The sequence below is a fragment of the Adiantum capillus-veneris genome, chromosome 16, assembly GCF_014529385.1.
Source record: "Adiantum capillus-veneris isolate H3 chromosome 16, ASM1452938v2, whole genome shotgun sequence".
Lineage (NCBI taxonomy): Eukaryota > Viridiplantae > Streptophyta > Polypodiopsida > Polypodiales > Pteridaceae > Adiantum > Adiantum capillus-veneris.
The window spans coordinates 86,558,166-86,583,042 of record NC_140946.1 but is presented as its reverse complement, the minus strand read 5'-3'; the positions used below and the strand labels follow the sequence as shown (position 1 = coordinate 86,583,042).

General features: G+C 45.4%; 1 protein-coding gene across 4 annotated transcripts in view; it reads left to right on the top strand.

Annotated features, from left to right (window-relative positions):
* LOC147439393 (uncharacterized) overlaps window positions 1-24,877 on the top strand; it is a 151,630-nt gene that overhangs the window by 103,004 nt on the left and 23,749 nt on the right. For 3 of the 4 annotated variants that reach the window (XM_086485245.1, XM_086485244.1, XM_086485243.1), the window contains exons 7-13: window positions 13,922-14,034; window positions 14,135-14,216; window positions 14,291-14,419; window positions 14,563-14,676; window positions 15,005-15,179; window positions 15,448-15,717; window positions 15,804-15,946. In XM_086485245.1, coding sequence (XP_086341371.1) covers window positions 13,922-14,034; window positions 14,135-14,216; window positions 14,291-14,419; window positions 14,563-14,676; window positions 15,005-15,179; window positions 15,448-15,717; window positions 15,804-15,946 — 1,026 coding nt within the window. The remainder of the gene's footprint in view (window positions 1-13,921; window positions 14,035-14,134; window positions 14,217-14,290; window positions 14,420-14,562; window positions 14,677-15,004; window positions 15,180-15,447; window positions 15,718-15,803; window positions 15,947-24,877) is intronic. The other variant, XM_086485246.1, reaches the window with a different exon arrangement.

Sequence of the window (24,877 nt, the reverse complement as noted above, 5' to 3'; positions counted from 1 at the left end):
TAGTAAGGTGTCTCGTTGTTGAGGCGTCAAATGAGGCCTCTACGGTTGATTTTCACGAACTCTCGAGAATTTGTTCGTTGTTGCCGAGAGTTGTGGTTAGTGGCCGGAGATTCTTCTGTGGTAAACTATAGCTTTCCCTTCATCAGTTTGTAGCCGACCGCGGCATGGTCCATAAGTTCTTGCATGGTGGAGACTTGCTTGGATAGACAATATTTCTGCAATGTGATGGTAGTCCAATGGTGCATCGCTCGCATTGGGCCTCCAAGGGAACATATCTAAAGGAGGACACAGGAAGGTACACGTCGAAAAACCTTTGGTTATATTCGTCCATGGTTTCGGTGACAAGCATTTTCAAGTTGCCCCACTCTGCCAAAATCCGGACTTCAAACATAGAAGTCATGTAACTACGTGCAAAAACTGTCTTGAAAGCTTGCCAGGTCCTTGGAGCATGCGGTTGTGTCATGATTGAACTCCACCATTGCATAGCATTATCTTGAAGAAATCTTGCTGCTCGAGAAATCTTGGATTCTTCTGTATAGTTCCCTAAAGCATAGATGTTGTCGAATTGTTGTAGGAATTGCAATGCTTTCTTGCGATCTTTCACCCCGGAAAAAGTGAAAAATTGACTATCGTGCCGCCCTCTTTGAAATCTTGGATAATAAGGGTATCCATATGGGCTCCAACCATTGTAGCCTGGTGGCGGTGGTGGTGGTGGAGTTGGGGGCAATGGCGGTGGCAAAGGCGGTTGCACTGGATCAGGGTCAGATGGCTGCACCATATTCCTGAAAACTCCCCCAGTCGGAAAAGACGGCTGAGAAGTTTGCCAGTTGGAAGCTCTCGTACTTTCTGATGCCGGAGGAGGAGGTACCACCTAGGGCATCAGAGGGGGTAACATGTAGTATCTGAAGATTCTGCTGAGGATACCGCGAAAGAATGTCGTGGAGTTCGTTGAGCAGAAACTGCAAATATTCTGTTGAATCCATGAATTCCAAGTCTTGGGTTCTTTATGGCTTATGCCCTGTAAGACAGAGGGATGAAGATGGGAGCGTGCCCGATGTAAGATGAAGTAAGGGTGGGAGTGGCTAATAAGTCCAAAAGCTCTGTGTGCTCTTTTGTAGGACCAGTATGCTTTCAGAAAAGCACACGCCTAATGCTCCGATACCACTGTCACAAGACGGGCACCACGTGCCAAAAGAAAAGAACAGAATAAACAGACTTTTAGCACTTCAATAACAACTGAACTATGAGAGAGAGAGACGACACGCGACACTAAGTGGCGGAATTCCACCCCAGAGAGTATTGGCCCCAAACCTTGGTGCCCCTTTCGGTATTTCTTTATGTTGCATCAACACAGTACAAGCTGGTACTCCAGACTCTGCACCTTCTCCAGGAAGCATATCAGAGAATGAGCCCTTAACACATATTTAAAGGCCCTTGGCCTATGAAAAGCAATTTATATAAAAAGCCTTCAAACTCAAAAGCTTCTGGTCCAAAAGCAATGCCAAAAAGCTGCCAGCGCATTTTGCGAAATTCCGTAGAATTTCCACGTCATGAGTCAGCGCAAAACGCGAAGCGTCCATACAGCTGCCATGTCATCAGTTTTTGCACACGTGTGTGTGTGTGTCTTGCTTTATTTTAATCCCTTTATGTCATTAGGGCCCCATCGGACAAGGTCCCCATAAGTTGGTAGGACTTCTTCTTCTTCTGCTACTTGTTCTTCTTAGCGTTTAGGCCCGTCGGTCGGCATCTGTAAGTTGGCTCTATTCTTCAGGGCTTTGACACGTCAGCAGTTGGTGATAGTTTCGTGAGCATAACCCTCTCATTGATTAGGCGGACAATACTCTCACTCTAAATGCAAAAAGTGACTCTCCCATGATCATTCGTGGTGAGGAGGGTCTGCATTCTTTGCCTCTCAATTCTCATGTGCAGGCGAAGCGCGAATTACGAAGAGGAGCACAAGCGGCATTCATCTATGCTGCTCCAGTTATCCAGAGCATTCAGGCTCCAGACAGTTATTCAGCTTTGTTTACCAAGTTTAAGCATCTCTTTTCGTAGGATGGTCTCCCACCCCGCCTCCCACCCAAGCGGCCGGAGGACCATCGCATCGAACTCACGGAGGGGGCACAACCTGTCCCCTACCGTTTAAACAAGACTCAGGAAAAAGAGTTAGAGCGGCAACTCACGGAGTTGATAGCTAGGGGATTCATACGTCCTAGTGTAAGTCGTTTTGCTGCTCCTATTTTGTTTGTCCACAAGAAGGATGGTTCGTCTCGTTTGTGTGTTGATTACAGGGCATTGAACAAGATGACCGTCAAGAACAAGTTTCCGATGCCTCCCATTGAGTATATCCTCGATCGACTCAATGGGGCAAAGGTTTTCAGTAAGGTCGATCTCAAAAGTGGATACCATTAGGTAAGCGTATTCAAAGGCGACATCTACAAGACCACTTTTCGCACGGAGCGAGGGCAATGGGAGTATGTGGTTATGCCTTTTGGATTGATAGGTGCCATGGGTACATTTAAACGTCTCATGGTAGGCCGTGTCACAAACGGGAGCGCATAACAATATAAAATACATTCGGATAAATAGGATTTATCACTTAATACTGAAGCCAGAGTATATAGAGAGAAATAGATATAGAGAGACATAGAGAGTGAGAAGATCGACACAGTACTGGGGATCAGAAGATGGGCTGGTCCCCCCTGTAATAGTAACTTTATTACTGAGGAGAAGTCTATACAAGCACTTGAACCGAATGTATTACCACGTTTGTTCTAGAATAAGACTTGATGGTTCCCGGAAGCCTCAGCTTCTGATTCCTAGGGCAAAACCCTACTCCAAGGAACCTCCGTTCCTTATTCCAAATCCTTGAGAACTAAGGTTCTCGCCTCTGGATCTCACCTTCCAGACTCAGGGCATGACATCCCTGCAACTCTCTTTTCCAACTTTGTTTCCAGAGTCCCCTTCCTGCAAAACAACTCTGCTTTTCCGGACACGAAGTCCTTACTTGGGAATCCCAACTTCCGGATCATAACTTGAGAGACTACCTCTCTCCGATCCGTGGATCTACTTCCCAAACTTGGGTACGAAACCCTTGGGCTGATCTGGCTCTAGTTCCTCATAGCGCTTTCTCCTGCAGAGGCTCATGCCTTCCTCTGCTCCTACTCCCTCACGAAGAGGAAGTACACCTGCAATCAAATACTCAGAGATCATAACATGAAAATCATTACCTTCAAAGTCTCGACGCTCAAAACACAACTTGGTTCTCGAAAAGCAATTCCTCGGAAGAGATTTCTACATAGAAAATCCTCTCTTCCAATCCTACACACAAAAGAGGTGTGTTCTCAGGTTCCTTCTCGTAAATCAGCCCCGTCTACGACGTTTATGGGCTGAAAACAGAGAAAAACAACAGCTTGTCGCGATGGAAACACGCTCTGTAGGCACTTCTTTGCGAGGGAACTCGCGCATTGGGTCCTCGCGACATTTGGTACACTTGGGGCAGCCATGAGCATCACCAGCAACGTCTTCTTTGCGGATGAAATCTGCAGCAGCATCTCCTTCTTGCAAAAAGTGATCCTTCCCTTTGAGTGAGGGCATGTGATGCTTTTGTAGCTCCTGGCCATGGCACAAATAGCAGAGCATTCGTTGCTCGTGTAGAGATCGCGGTTGTTTTTTCGTTTTTTTTTTTTTGCGTTGTTCTGCCAGAAAAAGAGAGAAAAAAATGCTAGCTGATTTGTTGCCTTATTTATTAGATGGCTGTCCACTTATTAAGTGGGCGGCCGGCGTATTTTAAAAATAGTCTTAATCTGCCCAAAAACTCAATAAAACCTTATAAGTTAAAAACAATGCTTTCACAGCACTTCCGAGGCGTGCCTGGATGCAATCACATGCACAGTTGCAATGCAGACATAGAGTTCCTTGCAGGAAAGCATTTGCTTTCCCGAAAAGCAATTCCGCTTCCTTAGAAAGCATCTGTTTTTTCCTCAAAGTTTCCTATGAACCCATCTTCATTCAAGTGCTTGCTTTTCCTTGTGCACAATTCTAACAGAGTTCGGAATTTCCTCTTGACTATGGATATTCCCTTTCCGATGCACTGATCACCCACCTTGTGACGCATGAGGAATACCAATCACCTAGTTCTTTCCTACCGAACTTATGGTACAATCTCCTTCGCGATGCTCTATGTCACCCATCTTATGACGCATAGAGATGTCCGTTCCCGGATGGTCTGATACTTCTTGCCGATGCTCCCTGTCACCTATCCGATGTGACGCATCAGAAGCACCCGTTCCTGGTGGCCTTACAGATATTCCCTTTCACAGTGCTCCTGTCATGACTTTGAATGACGCACTAGGAATACTTTGTATTTGGATGTCTCCGTTGAGAAAAACCCCCACTTAAAATTCCAATAATTCATTAGAATTATTTTTCCTTGGTGTTCCAAGCGAGAAAACCCTCTCACTTATAAATCCAATAATTCATTTAGAATTATATTTCTGTCAGATAAAGCCAATTTAGCAACATCCCTCTCACTTATAAACAGTTGTCCTCAACTGTAGAGGTCCAATTGAATTGCCGGGAGAAACCGGAAAGATTCCAAATCTTGCTTAATGGTGAGTTGAGCTAGTCCTTTCTCATAAGAGAACTTTAAAATTAAATTAAACAAAAATTCAATAATTCAATACTTACCTTACTGGTTCATGTCCTTTCTCTAGTACCTTGAGAATATCCGTCACCAATCACGAAACTTACGAGCCATGTAAGAACTCGTCATTCGCGTGTTTCCAACAGATCAGAAGTTTCTTCATTTGAGAATCTGTTAACTCAATTCCACCTTCTCAATCCTGAGAAGAATAATCCTCCTAGTAATCAATCTAGGTCTTTGCCCTTGCGCATAACCTTGCGCTACTAGTCCTGAGGATATTAAACCTCTTGTGTCCTCTCGCATAGGGCATGTCGAGAGCATTAAGCTCATGTGAATTTTCCTGTGGTGGCAGACAAAGCGTGCCATCTTACCAAAGTAAGTTCTTATTCCGGAGCCTTTGCTTTGGGTAGGCCAATTGTTCTGATCCAAAGTTTCCTTATTTGAGACTCTGTTAACTTGATTCCGTCTTCTGAAATTTGAGAAGAATAATCTTCCTAGAAATCAATCTAGGTATTTGTCCTCAGGCATAATCCTGTGCTGTTAGTCCAGAGGGTATTAAACCTCGTGTCCTCCCACATAGGGAATGCCCAAGTCATAGAGCATTAAGCTCGATATCTTTCTTTCACAAACAAAGTTTGCGATCACCTTAAAGAAGGTTCTTGTTCCGGGCCGTCGCTCAACGTAGGCGGACGGTTCCAATCCAAAGATTCTTTGTGCACGGCGGCACTTCCTTCCAATCTTTTCCTCCTGCGAGTTATTACCACCAGCTGTGTTTTCCTGACGCCCATTAGCGTCTCTTCCTTGCAAAATCATCAGAAATGATTCACCTTGCCAGCATCAATGACGACTTGCAAAATCTCAGGCAGATAGGATTCTAGCCATAGCATTTTTTGAACGTACGTTCAAACCTGGTTCACAATAGAGCGAAATCCCTTTGATTCTCAGGGATATTCTCCCATATGTAATTCTTACCATTTTGAAACGGTTGGCGAACTATATTCTTACGAACATAATAGTTCGAATTTATTTTAGCAGTGTGTAAATGCTACTTGATCTGCTCATGGAGAAACATATACCGCAAAAGTTGCTACTGTAATGGTAAAGGCACATAGCGTACTCAATGATCAACAACCATCAGAAAACCTCTTCTCTATAGAGAAACTCAAATTCCTTCTACCGAACACATCTCAAATAGAGAATCTCGTGTCGGAATATCCTTGCGCGCAAAAAGGCACTCAAGAGAGTATAACAAACTCTCGTCCAGTTCCTTGGCATAGGTTTGCATCTTCGTGTGTTATCCATGTACCCAAAGGTGTACATAAGTTTCAGTGAGCCTGGGAAATTACCTTCCCTTTGTAGGATCCTTAGAGCGAAGACGCTGAACCTGACGATCCCTTGGCTCAATCTTAGAGCAAAACCTGCCCATCAAATAAACTAGGATTTCAATCCTTGGATTCCTCGATCATAGGCCGTAGTCGTCGTTTGTTCCTTCCCTCGTAAAGAGAGTATTCCTTCACTTGTGCGAAAAGCACTACCATATCTTCCCTTAATGGGTAAGGGGTGTAGGCTTAAAGAGAACTCAAGCTTAATGAAAGCTTTTCTTTGCTTGTAAGCTCAGAATGGTTCCTTCATAATTTCCTACCCGCAGTAGCAGGTAATCTGTTTGAGAATTACCGAATACCAGATCAATTATGGACCTTCCGGATGGTTAAGCAAAGTAGTTCATCATATAAAACAATGTTCTGACTCAACTCTACTCTCATAAGCACTCAAGAGTGATCAATCCTTGTTAGACTTATGCATTCCTCGTGCGAAAAAGAAAACGCGCTTTGTAACTTCCTCAAAGATGTAACTTTGATCAGACTTGCCCTCTCACTTGAAGTTTGAGGGTCTTCTATTCAAAAACTCAGGAGTTATATTGAATTCCCTTACTCCAAACTTTCTGCGGATAGCAACCTATCCTTCGAGGAGAGGTAACAAAAATTCATTGTTCCGGTGTTCAATGGTTCCCGTCCCACTGTGGGGATTAGATTCTATGTACACTGAGGTGTACACTTTCAGCTTGTACTGCTGACTCCACCATCCGCTACAAAGTATCTTGCGGATGCGTTTAAAAAATTCGGGCAAAAGTCCTTCGTTAAATTTCTTTATCGTTTCTTCCTCAAAGAGGTTCAAGAATGGAGCCACCTTGGAAAGAGTGAAGAAATACTCATTCACATATCGGGCAAACCGATCCCAATCTTCTTTGATGCGTTCCTCAAAGCATAGAGGAAAAAAATTTGTCCAAAAATTCAGCCTTGAATTGAATCTAAGTCTTGATGTGGATTCCTTGCAAAGCTTTGCTATACCACCAAGTACTTGCAATTCCCCTTGAGGTGTTTGGTCACATGCCTCACCTTCGATGCTTTTAAGAAATTGCCATTTGCAAAGGCAACTTCAAACTGTCGAATGAAAGCCGTAGCTTTCGGAACATCTTCTCTTCAGTCACAAGTATCAAACTTGACCGGAGTGTTCCTAGGTCTAGAGACCTCCTTCATATCCTTCCCGAAATAACGGAATTTCTTGGTGTATTGATGTTCATGGATATGTCCTGGGTTCTAAAGGATCTTGAGCATTCCGCTCCTTGGATTCTCTAGGTTCTTGAGCATCATGCTCTTGTCGCCTTCTCAGAGAATCCCAAGTTTTGTGTCGACTTCTTGCAGAGAGAATTTTTTTTTTCCCAACTCTGCGAGCTTTTCCTGCAGGGCTTAGGGTTCCACCTGCTTACTTCTCTATTGGCTTGTCATGGCTTCTTCCCGTATCTTCCCAGAGTCGTCCTCCTTTACAGAAAAAGAGAGGAGGCCATGCTCTGATACCACTGTCACAAACGGGAGCACATAACAATATAAAATACATTCGGATAAATAGGATTTATCACTTAATACTGAAGCCAAAGTATATAGAGAAATAGATATAGAGAGAGATAGAGAGTGAGAAGATCGACACAGTACTGGGGACAAGAAGATGGGCTGGTCCCCCCCCGTAATAGTAACTTTATTACTGAGGAGAAGTCTATACAAGCACTTGAACCGAACGTATTACCACGTTCGTTCTAGAATAAGACTTGATGGTTCCCAGAAGCCTCAGCTTACGATTCCTAGGGCAAAACCCTACTCCAAGGAACTTCCATTCCTTATTCCAAATCCTTGAGAACCAAGGTTCTCGCCTCTGGATCTCACCTTCCAGACTCGGGGCATGACATCCCTGCAACTCTCTTTTCCAACTCTGGTTCCAGAGTCCTCTTCCCGCAGAACAACTCTGCTTTCCCGGACACAAAGTCCTTATTTGGGAATCCGAACTTCCGGATCACAACTTGAGAGACTACCTCTCTCCGATCCGTGGATCTACTTACCAAACTTGGGTAAGAAACCCTTGGGCTGATCTGGCTCTAGTTCCTTAGAGCGCTTTCTCCCGTAGAGGCTCATGCCTTCCTCTGCTCCTACTCCCTCACGAAGAGGAAGTACACCTGCAATCAAATACACAGAGATCATAACATGAAAATCGTTACCTTTAAAGTCTCGACGCTCGAAACGCAACTCGGTTCTCAAAAAGCAATTCCTCGGAAGATATTTCTACATAGAAGATCCTCTCTTCCAATCCTACACACAAAAGAGGTGTGTTCTCGGGTTCCTTCTCATAAATCAGCCCCGTCTACGACGTTTATGGGCTGAAAACAGAAAAAAACAGCAGCTTGTCACGATGGAAACACGCTCCGTAGGCACTTCTTTGCGAGGGAACTCGCGCATTGGGTCCTGGCGACATTTGGTACACTTGGGGCAGCCATGAGCATCACCGGCAACGTCTTCTTTGCGGATGAAATCTGCAGCAGCATCTCCTTGCAAAAAGTGATCCTCCCCTTTGAGTGAGGGCATGTGATGATTTTGTAGCTCCTGGCCATGGCACGAATAGCAGAGCGTTCGTTGCTTGCGTAGAGATCGCGGTGGTTTTTTCGTTCTTTTTTTTTCTGCCTGAAAAAGAGAGAGAAGAAAACACTGGTTGATGTGTTGCCTTATTTATCAGATGGCTGCCCACTTATTAAGTGGGCGGCCGACGTATTTTAAAAATAGTCTTAATCTGCCCAAAAACTCAATAAAACCTTATAAGTTAAAAACAATGCTTTCACAGCACTTTCGAGGCGTGCCTGGATGCAATCACATACACAGTTGCAATGCAGAGATATACTTCCTCGCGGGAAAGCATCTGCTTTCCCAAAAAGCAATTCCGCTTCCTTAGAAAGCATCTGTTTTTTCCTCAAAGTTTCCTTTGAACCCATCTTCATTCAAGTGCTTGCTTTTCCTTGTGCACAATTCTAACAGAGTTCGGAATTTCCTCTTGACTATGGATATTCCCTTTCCGATGCACTCATCACCCACCTTGTGACGCATGAGGAATACCAATCACCTAGTTCTTTCCTACCGAACTTATGGTACAATCTCCTTCGCGATGCTCTATGTCACCCATCCTACGACGCATCAGAGATGTTCGTTCCCGGATGGTCGGATACTTCTTTCCGATGCTCCCTGTCACCTATCCGATGTGACGCATCAGAAGCACCCGTTCCTGGTGGCCTTACAGATATTCCCTTTCACAGTGCTCCTATCATTACTTTGAATGACGCACTAGGAATACTCTGTACTTGGATGTCTCCGGTGAGAAAAACTCTCTCACTTAAAATTCCCATAATTCATTTAGAATTATTTTTCCTTGGTGTTCCAAGCGAGAAAACCCTTTTACTTATAAATCCAATAATTGATTTAGAATTATATCTATGTCAGATAAAGCCAATTTAGCAACGGGCCGTTTTGGCGATATGGTTGGTGTATGTGTGTTCATCTTTCTTGATGATATTCTCATTTTTTCTGCATCGGGGGAACAACATGAAAAGGATGTAGAAAGGGTATTAACCCGTTTGGATGACTGTCAGCTGTACATTGCAGCTAAGAAATCTGAGTTTTTTCTCAGTGAAGTTACTTATCTGGGTTCGCACATAGAGAATTTTGCACGTATTGCCGCACCGATGACAGATGTTTTGAAAGGGGTGAAGACTCGTCGACAGCGCGTGGATTTTCTTGAGGCAGCCATTGAGGCTTTCACAGCTCTCAAGGTTGCGGTGATAGAAGCGCCGTGTCTTATCCTCGCCTCTTGGGATGACCCCTTTGAGGTATGGACGGATGCGAGTAATGTCGCCATAGGCACTGTGCTTCAACAGCATGGCCGTCCAGTTGCATTCCTTAGTCGGAAGCTTAATAGTGCAGAAAAGAACTATACTTTTGTCTGTCATTAATAGTGCGCATTGGAGTGATCGCAAAGCACGGTGGTCACAATTCTTTGAGCAATTTGGAGGTTTGATTATGTGCTTGGAAAAGCTAACCCTGTTGCATATGCGTTAAGTCGCAAAGGACAGATCCTGGCTCTTGAGTCAAGATCCACAGTTTCTCTTCAGGGTGTGTCTTGCGACAATATGAAGAACCAGTACTTAGATTCCGAGTTTGGTAAGCAATAGTTGCAGGCTCTTGCTTCCCAAGGGCCTAGTAGCTATCTCATTCGTGAAGGTTTGTTGTATTTTCGTCACCGTCTATGTGTGTTGCCCTCTCTCAAGACATGCATATTGCACAATGCACATGACTATCTCACGGGTGGGCATAGGGGAATGAACACTCTGGAAAAAATAGAAAGATTTTTTTATTGACCTAAAATGCTAAAGGATGTGTTTCGTTATGTCACACAGTGTACTATTTGTCAAAAGGTAAAAGCTCCCTGGGGTAAGCAGCAAGGCCTCTTGCTTCCGTTGCCTATTCCTGATGGACCTTTTCAAGATATTTCCATGGATTTTGTGACTAACCTTCCCCTTAGTTTGCATTCAAGGAACACTCAATGTTTGACAATTTTTGACCGTTTCAACAAGTTTTGCATGTTAATTCCTTGTAAGGCCATAGTCACCGCACAAGGTGTACCACGGTTGTTCATAAAGCATTGGTACCCCCTCTGTGGTTTGCCAAAATCGATTGTTTCAGATAGGGATGTTAAGTTCACGTCCAATTTTTGGCGCGCACTCCTTGAAAATTTTGGTTCATCGGCTTTTCATCCACAGTGAGATGGTCAAACAGAGATAAACAATCAGTTGGCTTTAAAGTCATATATGCATGATCAACAGTCTCATTGGGAGCTCTATCTCCCATTGGTTCAGGCTATTTTGAATGACTTTTATTCCTCTACCATTGGTAGAACTCCATATGAGGCAGCTTTTGGACGTCCGTTCCAATCACTTTTGACTCGCTCGGTCAGTCCAATGCCTGATGCCAATGCTGAAAGTCAGTCCTTGGATGAGATTTCTGAGAGTGTGAAGCTTCGGCTAAGCAAGGCTCAGGAGTCTTACTCACGGCAGGCCAACAAGCATTGTCAGGATGTTTCTATCAAGGAAGGGGATTGGGTGTATTTAAGAATCATGAAGGAACGTCTTAAGCAAGTTGGAAAGAAGTGTCTAAAGTTGTCTTTCAGAATGTATGGTCCATTTCCTGTCATTAAAAAGATAAATGAGGTTTCTATGAAATTGCAATTGCCTAACTCATGGTCAATGCACAACATTTTCCATGTTTCTTGGTTGAAAGTGTTTCAGGGAACACCTCCGAAGGACATTTCCGAAGAAGAAGAGCCGGAGATCATCGATGAAGCTGAAGTCATGGAGCCAGAGCAAGTGTTGCTGCATCGGTTTCGCCATGGCTCAAAGAAGCAAGTCAGAAAGTACTTTTTGAAGTTCACAGATCGAGGAACCCATGAAGCAGTGTGGGTCTATGAAGAGTTTTTCAAAGATTACCCAGAGTTGTTGGCAGACTACAAGGAAGCCATGTAGCTCGGTACCAGTACCTCACTTTAAAAACGAGGGGATGTCATGTGCACATCTAACCCTGTGTGCATGTGGACAAGCTACTTCATGTCTAGGGTTCAGGTCAGCTTAGGAAGTGTTTTGGCACCGTTATGAGCCTGTGCGCAAGCTGTGCATGTCCAGGCACTTCGAGTAGTTTCATATCCTATGGTTGCACACAACATGATCATCAGCATGATAGTCAGTACCCATCATGAGCATTTTACAGTGCACAGAACCCGTTTTCCCTATTTATCCATTTTTTCACTTATTATTAATAAGTGACTTTGTTGGGAAACTGGGTAGGGCAAATTTGCTAAGTTAATATAAAAGAAACCTGGTAGTCACTCAGTAGAAGCAGAAGAAACCGGAAGAGCACACGCAGACTCTGCAGCAGGCCCTCTAGTGTTTCTCCTCAGCAAGACCCTCAGCATTTTCATCAAGCATCCTCAGCCCTAGCGCCAGGGATTTCAGCGTTCAGCGTTTGCAGATCGGCTGCCTACCCCAGCGTTTTGTACCAGTCAGCATCAGCGTTTTGTACCAGCCTATACCAGTGTTTTACAGCAGCCTGTACCAACGTTTTACAGCAGCCTGTACCAACGTTTTACAGCAGCTTGCACCAACGTTTTTCAGCAGACAATACCAGCCAGCCTCAGCGTTTCTCAGTAGCGTTTTCAGCCAGATAAAGCGGCGTTTTTCAGCCTCTCAAGTCAGTTTTCAGCCAGCAGTCATCAGCATCGTCGTCGCCACCGTCTCCGACTTAGATCATCATTGCATCATAGCATCAAGAACTTGCATCAGCACCTTTGTACGAGATTTGTGCAATCAAAAGCATAGACTTCTCTCGCCATCGAGAGAACGGCCCTTGGAGGAGGGTTTGGCAACAGTCTGGTGTCGTATTCTTCTCTCTATCTCTCTCTTAGTTTCAATATCTTCATTCACAGTGTCTTTTCACTTTGTTTGTGAGCATTTGCACTCTCTCACTAAAGGAACGGAAGGCTCTCCCTTCCGTAAGTAAAAGTAACACTTGAGCACAGTTCGGAGCACTCATCTTGAGCAAAGTTCAACATTCACTTCCGCTGCACCTTACAGTATATGAGGATAGATGAGTTGTATATGGAGCCATATTCAGCTCCCACTCTTTTAGGGTTGCATCCATATGCTAGGGGCTACTTACATGCACTTGTACTACACTGTTGTTCTACTTTCTCTAGCCCTATTTAAAGGTGCAATAATGTACTCATATTGTTGGTGCAATAATCAAGTTTACTTTTGTCTACTCTCTCTCTCTCTCTCTCTCTCTCTCTCTCTCTCTCTCTCTCTCTCTCTCTCTAGTGTCACTTTATTGGGGAGAGCTAGAGAGAGAGAGTCCCAAAGACAGATTACAGATTTCTTTTCACTAGATATGGGACAGCCAGAGGAGCAGCCATCACTGCAGAGCTCGGCCCACACTCATTCGGCCACTACCGGCACTCTCATCGACCGATCATTGGAGCTACGGAAATGTGGACGGCCACAATTGAGGAGAAGAGCTACACAACATCGACGGAGACTACAGCAGAGGATTCGAGCCATACTCTCTCGACATCCAGAGTGCAGATGAGGATGGATTCTAGTAGTAGTAGTATTTTTGTTCTATCTTTTTGTACCCAGACATGGTATCAGATTCACAATTTTGTAACAGTTTGGTCTCATAGGTCATTTTGGCCTTTTGAAGACATTAATATAACATTTCATTTCATTTCTCTCTCTCTTGGTGCATACTTTGATTAAATATGTAATTAGTTGTGTAACTCCATTATGCTTAACCCACCATAACCATCACCTTGAACACCTTAGCAATTGTCATGTCTCCTTGGATTACCTTTCTAACTCTCATGTCCAAGCCAGCTGCCCAATTGTCCATGTGGGCTACCAAGCTATCGAAGAGTCCAAGTGGACTGCCTAACTGCCCGAGAACCCAAAGCATCCCCGAGAACCCAAAGTATCCAAGTCGACTTTCAAAGTGTGAAAGTAACCAAGTCATCTGACACTCACCATATGGCTCCCTGTAGTAGTATAGTGTAGCATCATCATAGTAGAGGCGGCTACGGGTTGCTTGCCACTAATCCACTGACCTTCATCTGCAGGTCTCCCTACAAAGTTACAAGATTGGCTAGGAATAAGGCTCACACTATTTTTAAGAGCTAAAAGCCGAGATGTATTTTCCTTGAAGACCTCAAGGATTGCCCCTGAGGCATGAAATGTTTTTGTAACAATGAATTTTTATTTACATATTGTGGTAGCGCAAGCAAGCCGTCCAGCATGCTCACTGAAAGGCTGCTTTATTTGTGGATTATCTTACTGATATGTTTTAAGAAATTCTTAACTTGTAGGTATCGAGCCCCAGAGTGTTTGCTGACAGATGGTTATTACAATTATAAAATGGACATGTGGGGTGTTGGTTGTGTGTTCTTCGAAATACTAAGCTTGTTTCCGCTTTTTCCTGGTTTGCAAGGCTAAGACTTGAACACTCTTCTCTACATTTGTTGGATTATGTTCTCTCCCATTTGTTGATAGGTGAGGTTTTTTGCCCCTTTCCACTTCAGGGAACAACGAGCTTGATCAGATTCAAAAAATCCACAAAGTTCTCGGAACACCACCACCGCAAGTTTTGGACAAGTTGAGGAGGTGAGCATTAATTTGTACAAATTTAAGACCTGAAAAAATCTTTCGAATTTCTAATAATAACATGTGTGTAGCAGGAGGTCGCAGCATGCAGACTTTTCATTTCCACAGCAGGATGGCACGGGCATTGCTCGATTGATACCTCATGCATCTCCAGCTTGTATTGAGCTTCTGAATAAGCTTCTTGCTTATAATCCAGAAGAGAGGTAAAGCACCTATCATACCTGGGACAAAAAGGTGATATGTTTTTGGTAGTGATTTCTTCTATATTTCATGGTTGTATGACATGTACTTGATTCCCCCTCCCTTGGAAATATCTGTATGGTGACGTGTGCATGTACTCCATCAGGTGGTCAGCTCGGCAGGCTTTAAGGCACATATATTTTAAAGAGCTTCGTGATAGGGATAAGCTTCAGCAAGCATTCCTCAATGCTGCCACTAGAAGCTTGCGTCCATCACCAAGGTATACAATCGAGATTTCATAGTCCTGCTTGACACAAATTTGTTGCCAGAAGCCTGAAGTAGGCCTTCAGAAGTAGTATTATGCACAAACTACATCCATCGTGCCTGAATTACATAACATTGTTCTTGGTAATTAGAAAACTGAAAGTTGTCCTCAACTTGTCTGTGCTAATATACTGGAAAGCCTTAAGTGGGATTATTCAGAATGTCAAGTGATTGCATGATTTTCTTGTTTTGTAATGCTATTGCAAACGTGCACAGATTAATGTAGTCTACAAATTAATAACTACTTCTATCTAGTGTTAGTTAAGTGGAAAGCAATGTAACAGATTGGGCATACAAGATGTGGCTGTTTGTAAGTCCCGGGCAAGTGATGTTGTGAAGATGTCCTTTGCGGATCGGGCCAATGGCTATGGGGATCCTAGCACAGCAAGTTCCCCACAATCATTAGCCAGTGGTGCATCCCACTATCCCGTTCTGAACAGCTGTATTAAGTTCAAAGAGGTGAAGTGATTCTTTAACAACAAAGCCCGCTGTCATGTTTCAATGATATATTGCACAAAAACATGGCATTGGAACAGTTTGATGAATTTATTTTTTTGTAGGCAACATGATATCAATCTTTTGTGAGGGGTTTTGCTCTGATTTTGTGCTGGCAACATTATAATAGGAAGTTTGTGTGTGGCTCTTTATGGTTGCTTCTTTCTTTTTCGAAGTTAATGCAGTCTGGCCCTCAAAGTATTGTCTTTTTAATTCTTCTTATGCACAGCAGGCTGAGAAGGGGACATCGGGCTCTACTCCAGTTTCACATCTGGGTGATATGTTGAGCCCATTGCCCTCAGTCGGATCCACTCTTTCCATGTATGCGGGTCCAACAGAGAGCGTAAACACATATAGAGACTTGGATGATGTAACTGCAGATACTTCTCATGGTCTTCCACCTATCAAGGGAACATACAATCATTCCATGATTTCTCCAAAGATCACAGTTGGTCATGTTCCTATCAACTTTCAAAGGTCACACCGCCTGAATACACCAAAGGTAACACTTTCCAATATTTTTTTTTATGCTTTTGTCTCTCAAAAGATTTGAGAGCTTTGCCAGATCATCTGTTTATTTTATTGCAGGTTCACAGAACAAAACCCATGAAGGCTGTTAAAGGCACGAAGAATATAAGGGCTGCTGCATTTCCTGATCTATCACCTAAAGGCTCCTTAGGGGTGTACAAACCGGGTGAACCGCCTCCCTACAAAAAGAGAGCAAATAGCAAGTAAGATGTGCCTTTTCTTATTAAGCGTGTTGGTTATCATCTTGAATAAGACGTCTTGAGTTCAAGACTCGTCGCATAGATCTTTGAGGTCTCTTGGGATTGTTCTTGTGACATTAAAACTTTTGTCTCTCTCTCTCTCTCTCTCTCTCTCTCTCTCTCTCTCTCTCTCGGGCCTTAGACCCTTTGTATAACGTAAACAAGTTATAAAGCCCATAAGCATTACATAAGCTCTTTGGCATCATAGGATGACTGGAACTGGTGGTCAAAAAACCCCTGAAATATGACAATTACATCAAACGGAAGGGGAAAAACCACTATGATAGAAAGTAACAAAAGATGGGTGATATATCAAAAACTATGGACAAAGGAGGGAAGATTGGCTATAGTAGTGAGCTGAAGCAAAAACAGGCCACCCGGACTTGCAATGGAGAGGCCAAAACCTCCATCAAAGAATCTCCAATATCAAACACCGGATGTCCAAGGCCAAAAGGTGCACAGTAGCAGCATCACCACCCACACATCTACTGTGAAGCCATCCCTGGTAGCAATCAACATGACTATGGATAATGATGCTCTTCAGCTTGTAAAAGCATTAGCATGGAGCAAGACAAAGCTGAAGACGAGGCTATGGATAATGATGCTCTTCAGCTTATAAAAGCATTAGCATGGAGCAAGACAGAGCTGAAGACGAGGCTGTGAATCCACTTTCAACTCTCCACCACCCAACCAATTGGCCAACACTTGACCCACAAGGCACCCACCAAACAAAGAAAGCAACAGAAAATAATATGCAAAAACACACAGAGGAAGCAACCACACACACACATCTCCTGCAAGCATGCGCGTAGAACACACATACATACACACACACACCCCATGCATAAGCAATCGCACACAAAAAAAGAAATGCACGCATGCAAGCAACAAGAACAACAAGACCCAAGAAAAAAAAGAACATGCCTACGTAGAAAGAAGAACTAGAAAAAGCAACCGAAACCGGTGCAGGCATCGCAGGTGACCAAGGTCAAAAGAGAGGGAACGCGGGGGGGGGGGGGGGGGGGGGGGGGGGTAAGGTAATGGAAAGAGATGACGAAACTGGCCTCTAAGGTAGAGAGTGCAAGTTGGCGTGTGGCAGCACTCAACTCGATAGGATGAGGGAGCGCCATTGACCACAAGGGAGACATCGCTTGCCACAGGGGAGGAGCGCGTAGCAGAGATAGAGTGAAGAGCCCTCTCTCTCTCTCTCTCTTTCAGCCAGAGATTGAGCAAAGATGAGACCAGCCAGAGAGGAGGGATACAGGGCACATCACTAGTAGAGGTATACTGAGTGATCGAGCAGCAGAGCTAGGGAGATCCAGGAGGCCTAGGATGAGGGGAATCGGGATGCTCCCATCGATGGAGGAGGTTGCAACAGAGGATCAGATCTATATTGGCGAGACATGGGAGACGTCGTGTGCAATCTCTCACCATGGAGGACATCGACACGATCATGCAGCGATCGATGCGAGCCATCTCCGGATTTTGATACATATATCCACCATCTTGTATCTTTTCTCTGAGATACGCATCCACTTATTGTATATGTACCTCTCAGGCTCTTGAAACCCACCTTTTATAGCTCTAGTAGTGTTTCTGTTTAGTTAGTTTCTTTCTTTCTTTTTATCCAGACCTTATATCAGATTCACCATGATGTAACTCTCTGGTCTCATAGGTCATTATGGCCTTTAGAAGACGTTAATATAACATTTCATTTCATTTCTCTCTCTCTCTCTCTCTCTCTCTCTCTCTCTCTCTCTCTCTCTCTCTCTCTCTCTCTACCTGCACCTCTCTCACGCTGCCTGTTACTTCCATCGCGTACACTACTTGCCTCTATGATCACAATAGTTGCCTCATTTTGGGTGCTTTCTGCCTTGGGGCAGCCCGCACTGTTAGCTTCAATTCGATCACGCGTTCAAAGTCATAGGTCGTGCGCACTCAGTTTGGTACAAAGGCATGGAGAGTGGGCAAGAAGAGTGAGGGCCCCGGAGAATCTTCAAAGGAAAGAGCTCTCATACTACGCTTCCCTTCATTGGAAGAGAAGAAGGAATTCTTGAGGAAGAGACCTACTCTCAAGAAGACAGGTATTTTCTTAGGCGATGACCTCACTCTCTCACAACTTGCGCATATGAGAGAAGTAATGCCCGAGATTCAAGCGGCAAGGGAGAAGGGGAAGATGGCCTTTTACAGAGATGGTCGGGTGGTGATTGTAGAGCGGCGCTCTACATGACGGTGCGAGACCTATGGGACCACATTGAGGATGGCGACTTGGAATTGTAATGGGTCTATGAGGTTGGATGTTGGTGCCTTTGAGGACAGTTTCAGAGACAAGGACATTGTTTTCTTTTCAGAGACTCACCAGGCCCCTGGCCAACTGTTGCCACATGTGGTGGGATACAAATGGGAGACAGCCCACAGAACAGTCACGAGATCTGAGCATGGGAGTAGAGGTTCAGGAGGAGTAGCGGTGTTGTTTAGGGAGGAGCTACAGCCACTACTACATATTGTACGGAGAGATGATCAGGCTAGATACATGTGGGTGAGGCTGAGAGCTGACACAGGTCGATTTCTATATATTGCTATATGTTACTTCCCCCCCAGTACGTCAGTATATGCTGTATCCAGAGGGCAGTCGCCTTTCTCAATTCTAGATGATGATATATGGGAGTTTTCTAGGGATGGTGATATCATCCTCCTAGGAGACTTCAATGCTCGAACGGGCAACTGTCAGACAGTCTTCTACGACACCTCAGATGAGATGTGCTTAGAGAGTTGGATGTGGGTGAGCTGGGGTTTGACAGATGCTCACATGACAGAGAGCAGACTGAGTATGGGAGATACCTCACGGAGATGACGACTACACATGGGCTAGCCATACTTAATGGCTTACAGCGGTTTCCTGGAGCAGCAGGCTTCACATGCTTTCCACACAGACATGGGGCCAGTACAGTGGACTATGTTATGACACAGCCGAGCTTTATTCCTTGTATTCAGGATTTCACAGTGGGAGCCAGACCAGTGGGCGTAGCAGTGGATCATGCTCTCTTGACACTGTCCGTATCTTTTCAGTTTAGTACAGCCCAGAAATCAGGAGGCAGGTCACACACCCGTTATACATTTACACCAGAGACTGACTCGGTTTATACAGAGGCGATCTGGGATCGTCTATGCACAGTTGCTCCCGGCCTCTCAGTAGAGGAGTGCACTACTTTATTGACTGAGACACTACATGATGCAGCATCAGAGGCATACCCACACACTCAACCGGATTGGAGGCGACATTCTGGGAGCATGCCCCAGAATAGTTGGTATGATGAGGAGTGCAGAGAGATGAGAGCCCAGCTTCAGAGGGATCTTCATTTAGGAGTCATCACCTACAGACAGTCGCGGATTGCTTTCCGGCGCCTTGTGCGAAAGAAGAAACGAGCTTACCTGGCCCAGATGGAGCGAGACTTGTATCAGTTGTTCTTGAGTAGAGACTCAGGCGAGGCATGGCAACTCTTCCATGAGCACTCCCCTCCCCCAGTGATTACTTCTCCTGATGTGTGGGGCCAGTATGCGACATCGTTATATACGGTTCCTGGGCAGGATCCCCTTCCAGATCCTACAGAGCCATGTCCACCTACGAGCACCTTCTTTACCACTGAGATGGTAAAGAGAGCCATTGACAGGATGAGGACCAGGAGGGCTTACGATCATGACGGTCTAGTAGCGGAGCACTTTATACATGCTAGGGATATGCTGATGGAGGTTCTTGCAGTGTTGTTCAATCGTGCCATGTGTGAGGGATTACCTGAGACTTGGAGGTTGTCTACTATTGTGCCTATATTCAAGGCAGGTGATCCTACAGAGCCCGGAAATTACCGCACTATTATGGTTGGACACACACTGGCACGATTGTATGCATCCATTATTGAGCAGCAGTTGAGTAACTGGGCAGAGGGTGAGGGTGTACGGGCAAAGGGACAGGCAGGTTTCAGGAGGGGTTTCTCCACTCTTGACCATATTCTGACACTCAGAGCTATCATTGAGGAGGGCAGGTCACATGGGAGACGGATTTATTGTAGCTTTGTGGATTTCCGCAAAGCATTTGACATGGTACCGAGAGCTCGACTGATGCGCAGACTGCAGGAGATGGGGGTGCCCACAGTGTTGATTTGGGGGATTATGGCTTTATACAGATCAGTGATGGGACATGTACGCACCCCAGAGGGGATATTTGACTTAGTTCACTCCACTATCGGGGTGAAACAGGGTTGCCCATTGTCTCCTACTCTATTTGGTATGTATGTTGATGAGGTGTCTGATTACATTGACAGAGAGGGTGATAGAGGTGCCCAGCTGGCAGGGACGTGGATCCCATTGTTGTTATATGCTGATGATATTGTCTTGATCTCTGACTCACCAGAGGGTATGCAGCGACAGTTGGATGCATTACACAGTTTTGCAGAGGATAGTGGATTGTCTGTAAACCTTGGTAAAACCAAGGTCATGGTGTTTAACACCACACCGCAGTGGATCAGGAGATCGGCACCGACCTTCACGTATGGTCAAGAGATTGTGGAGTATACAGATGCATACACTTACCTTGGGATAGTCTTCACTGGGCCGAGGTTTTCTTTGGGGAGAGCAGCAAAGACTAGACTAACCAGAGCTTATGCGGCCTTGGGAGGCTTGGAGAGGATGTGTTCGCAGGTTCAGTTCCAGGAACCTCGGACAAAGTTATGGCTCTTTGATACTTTAGTAGCCTCAGCTATGATGTATGGGGTACAGGTATGGGGACCTTCTGTAGGCCAGGATGGTTGGAGACGTATGGAGAGGCCCTTGGTATCTATGATCTCCCGATTGATTAGAGCCAAGGCCTCCGTACCTCACGCGATCATTCGAGCAGAGCTAGCTGCCCCCCCCTTGGAGATTGAGGCGCTTACCAGATCAGTGTCCTTTGTGCACAGCCTATGGGATACTACTAGAGACAGATATGCTAGATTGGCCCTTGAGTCTTCGAGACAGTTAGCTCTACAGGGGGACACTTCATGCTGGTATGCACAGATGACTTCATGGTTTCAGACGCATGGCTTCACCATGGACAGGTTGCCCCCTTTCCAGTATTCTCTTCAGGCACCCTCGCTGTCTCTTACACGGGTGGAGATCACTAGACTCATTCGTCAGGACCTGATCCAGCTCGACACCAGGAGGACATGGATAGAGCCGCCTCAGGAGTTGAGCACGAAGATGGCTTTCTATAGAGAGCATCTTCTCCACCTCACAGGAGATGGGTTTGTGATTCGACCCAGCTACATGGACACACATATGTCTCATGGTTTGCGTTGTGCCATTGGTCAGATACGCACATCCTCACATCAGCTCGAGATTGAGACTGGGAGATTCAGAGGGATACCAGCAGACAGCAGGATATGCCGATTATGCCAGAGAGAGCCAGAGACAGAGTTGCACTACATATGTCATTGCACAGTGTTCTATGAGATACGGGGGCGTTTCCACTGCTTATTCAGAGAGGGTTTTGGTACTCTATCTAGGGTCATGAGTTATGAGGATCAGAGATGTCTTGGACTATATCTACTTGAGTTACACAGGTATAGAGACACTTTACTGGGGAGAGCTAGAGAGAGGCAGTCCCAGAGACACATTACAGATTTCTTTTCACTAGATATGGGACAGCCAGAGGAGCAGCCACCACTGCAGAGCTCGTCCCACACTCATTCGACCACTACTGGCACTCTCATCGACCGAGCATTGGAGCTACAGAGATACAGACGACCGCGACTGAGGAGAGGAGCTACACAGCATCGACGGAGACTACAACAGAAGATTCGAGCCATACTCTCTCGACATCCAGAGTGCAGATGAGGATGGATCCTCACCATTTCTTCCATCTTTGTTTCACACACTGTTACATCCAGTTTACCGGGTACCTATTGTATCAGCTGCTACACCCACGTAGTTTTAGATTGTAGTAGTAGTAGTAGTATTTTGTTCCACTTCTAGTTCTTTTCTAGTTCTTTTGTACCCAGACATGGTATTAGATTCACTATTTTGTAACTGATTGGTCTCATAGGTCATTTTGGCCTTTTGAAGACGTTAATATAACATTTCATTTCATTTCATTTCATTTCTCTCTCTCTCTCTCTCTCTCTCTCTCTCTCTCTCTCTTACGAGGCCTCCAGGGCGGCCATATCTTTATGGACGAGGACCTCACTAGGATGCAGATCGAGCACAGGAAATCATGCATGCCCAGGGTCCTTCAGGCACGGAAAGAAGGTAAAAAGGCCTTCTTTCGAGATGGTAGAATCTTCATCGACGGCCGCCCAATCTCATAGGGATTCGGGACCTATGAGACACATACACTAGCATAGGGGACACCACTCAGAGGGGCAGTGTGGAACTGCAATGGTTCTATATGGACACATCCGGAGCGCCTAGAGGAGATCATCAGTGAGCATGACTTTGTATGTTTTACGGAGACACATGAGAGCCCAGAGAGAGGACTACCTGTAGTCACAGGATTCCAGTGGGAGTCGACTTATAGGACCATCACCAGACAGAGTACAGCTCGGGGGTCAGGAGGGGTGGCCATACTATTCAAACAGAGCTTACACAACCGGATACAGGTGATGAGTAGAGACGAGGAGGCATGCTATATTTGGGTACGGCTAGAGCTCACCCACGAGAGAGGGCTATACATTGCCATATGCTACTTTTCACCACATGGATCACGATATGCTATCCAGGACCCCTACTCTCGACTGTCGGAGGACATTTCTCACTACACATCACTCGGGGAAGTCCTCCTCATGGGGGACTTCAACGGGAGGACACAGAGCCGACAGTGTGAGATCTATGATATGGAGCAGCCGGAGATCATGAGGGCACTTGATGCAGAGGACATGGGGGTGAGTAGAGTGTCTGCAGATGGGGGACAGGACAACACTGGATATGGCAAACACCTTCTTGAGCTTGGCAGCAGGCACCATCTCGTTATTTATAACGGGATGGCGAGGTGGCCAGATTCTGGGGGATTCACTTGCTTCCCACATAGTGGCGGAGAGAGCACAGTAGACTATTTGTTGGGCTCTACCCAGACAGCAGAGCTTATACACTCCTTCAGCGTTGCACGCACACCGATAGGGGCGGATCATACTTATCTCACATTCTCCCTTTTTGCTACACAGCTTGCTGACCCCCCCGCCGCCCCCCCCCCCTCACACTTTACACTACCATTTCTTTCACTCATGAGCTCACTCCTGTTTATATACATCACCTGCATGAGCACCTTATACACTTAGACCCCACAGCACCTCTGGACACACTCACCACACACATTACATCCATCTTACACGAGTCAGCCACTCAAAGTTTCCCACATCGCATACACACACACCCTCCACACACTGGCACTATGCCACAAAACAGGTGGTACGACGACGAATGTCGAGATCTACACAGACACCTACATATACTGGAGATCAGAGGGGAGATTACACATCGCCAGGCTCAGCGCAAGATGCAGACACTTACCCGTCGTAAAAGACGGGAGTGGGAGGAGCACCAGTATTGGGACATCTATCATTTACTCATGAGCAAGAATAGTGCTGAGGCATGGCGTTGGATCAGACCTCCCAGGCCATCCACTCCTATTCAGGACCCAGCGACATGGCACAGATATGCCGAGAGCTTATACGAGATCCCAGGACAGCCACCCATACCTACGCCATCAGCTACTCGACCCACATCATCTACTTTCTTCACTACCCACATGGTGAAGAAAGCTATATCCCACCTACAGCATGGGAGGGCTAGAGATCAGGCAGGCCTACAGGCAGAGCATCTTATATATGGCTGTGATGCATTGGCACCACTCATTGCCCACCTCTTCAACCGCGCGCTTTCAGAGGGATTCCCAGAGTCGTGGACAGCGCACACCATCGTGCCTATCCACAAATCTGGGGATGCCATGGATCCTAGCACATATCGCACTATCATGATTGGTCCTATACTGGCCAAACTATATGGCGCGGTTTTAGAGGAGGAGCTCAGTTCTCTAGCAGAGGGAGAAGGCATGAGGACACCAGGACAGGCAGGCTTCCGCCGAGCTTTCTCTACTATTGATCATATCTTCACCCTTCGTTGTCTGATCGACCAGACACGGGTGAGGAAGAGGAGATTATATTGCTGCTTCGTTGACTTCCGCAAAGCATTTGACACAGTACCTAGAGAGAGACTTTTCCGATGTCTGGCTGTAACAGACTTGGACACTCCAAGTCAAGAATCAACCGCGACAGCACCAAATAACCACTTCAAAACAATTCACAGATCACAATAGATTTACACTGGCCCGGCGGAGTTCCGTGCCTAGAGATATTGGCCCCAAAGACTGGCGCCCCTTTCGGTATTTCTTTTTATATTAATCAATCATCAAAGTACAAGAGAGCGGTTAGGGTTTCACTCTCAGACTCTGCGTCCAGATCCTCTGAGAAGTGAGGCCCTCACCACTAATTTAAAGGTTACAAGGGATGCCCAAAAGCAGAGCCCCAAAAGCTTTTAAAATCAAAAGCATCAGTTCTCTCTCTCTCTTATAGAGTCTTTTCTCTTTTTTTTATAAAAAAAAGAAAAAGCAAAATTCGCGTCGCTCATCATTTTCCAAAAAAAAATAAAATTTAATAATCCGCCTCCGCGATTTCCGGAATTTAGGGTTTTTGGCAAAAATTAGGGTTAGCAGGAATTTTAGGGTTTCTGCTGTCCGCCACGTCATCACTTTGTGACATACCCCCCTCTTGAAAGCATTGTAATCGACCGCGATTACGCCTGCAAAACCAACAAAAGCCATAAACCGTCTTAGCAAACACTGACTGTTAGTACCTACGTACTAGGAACGCA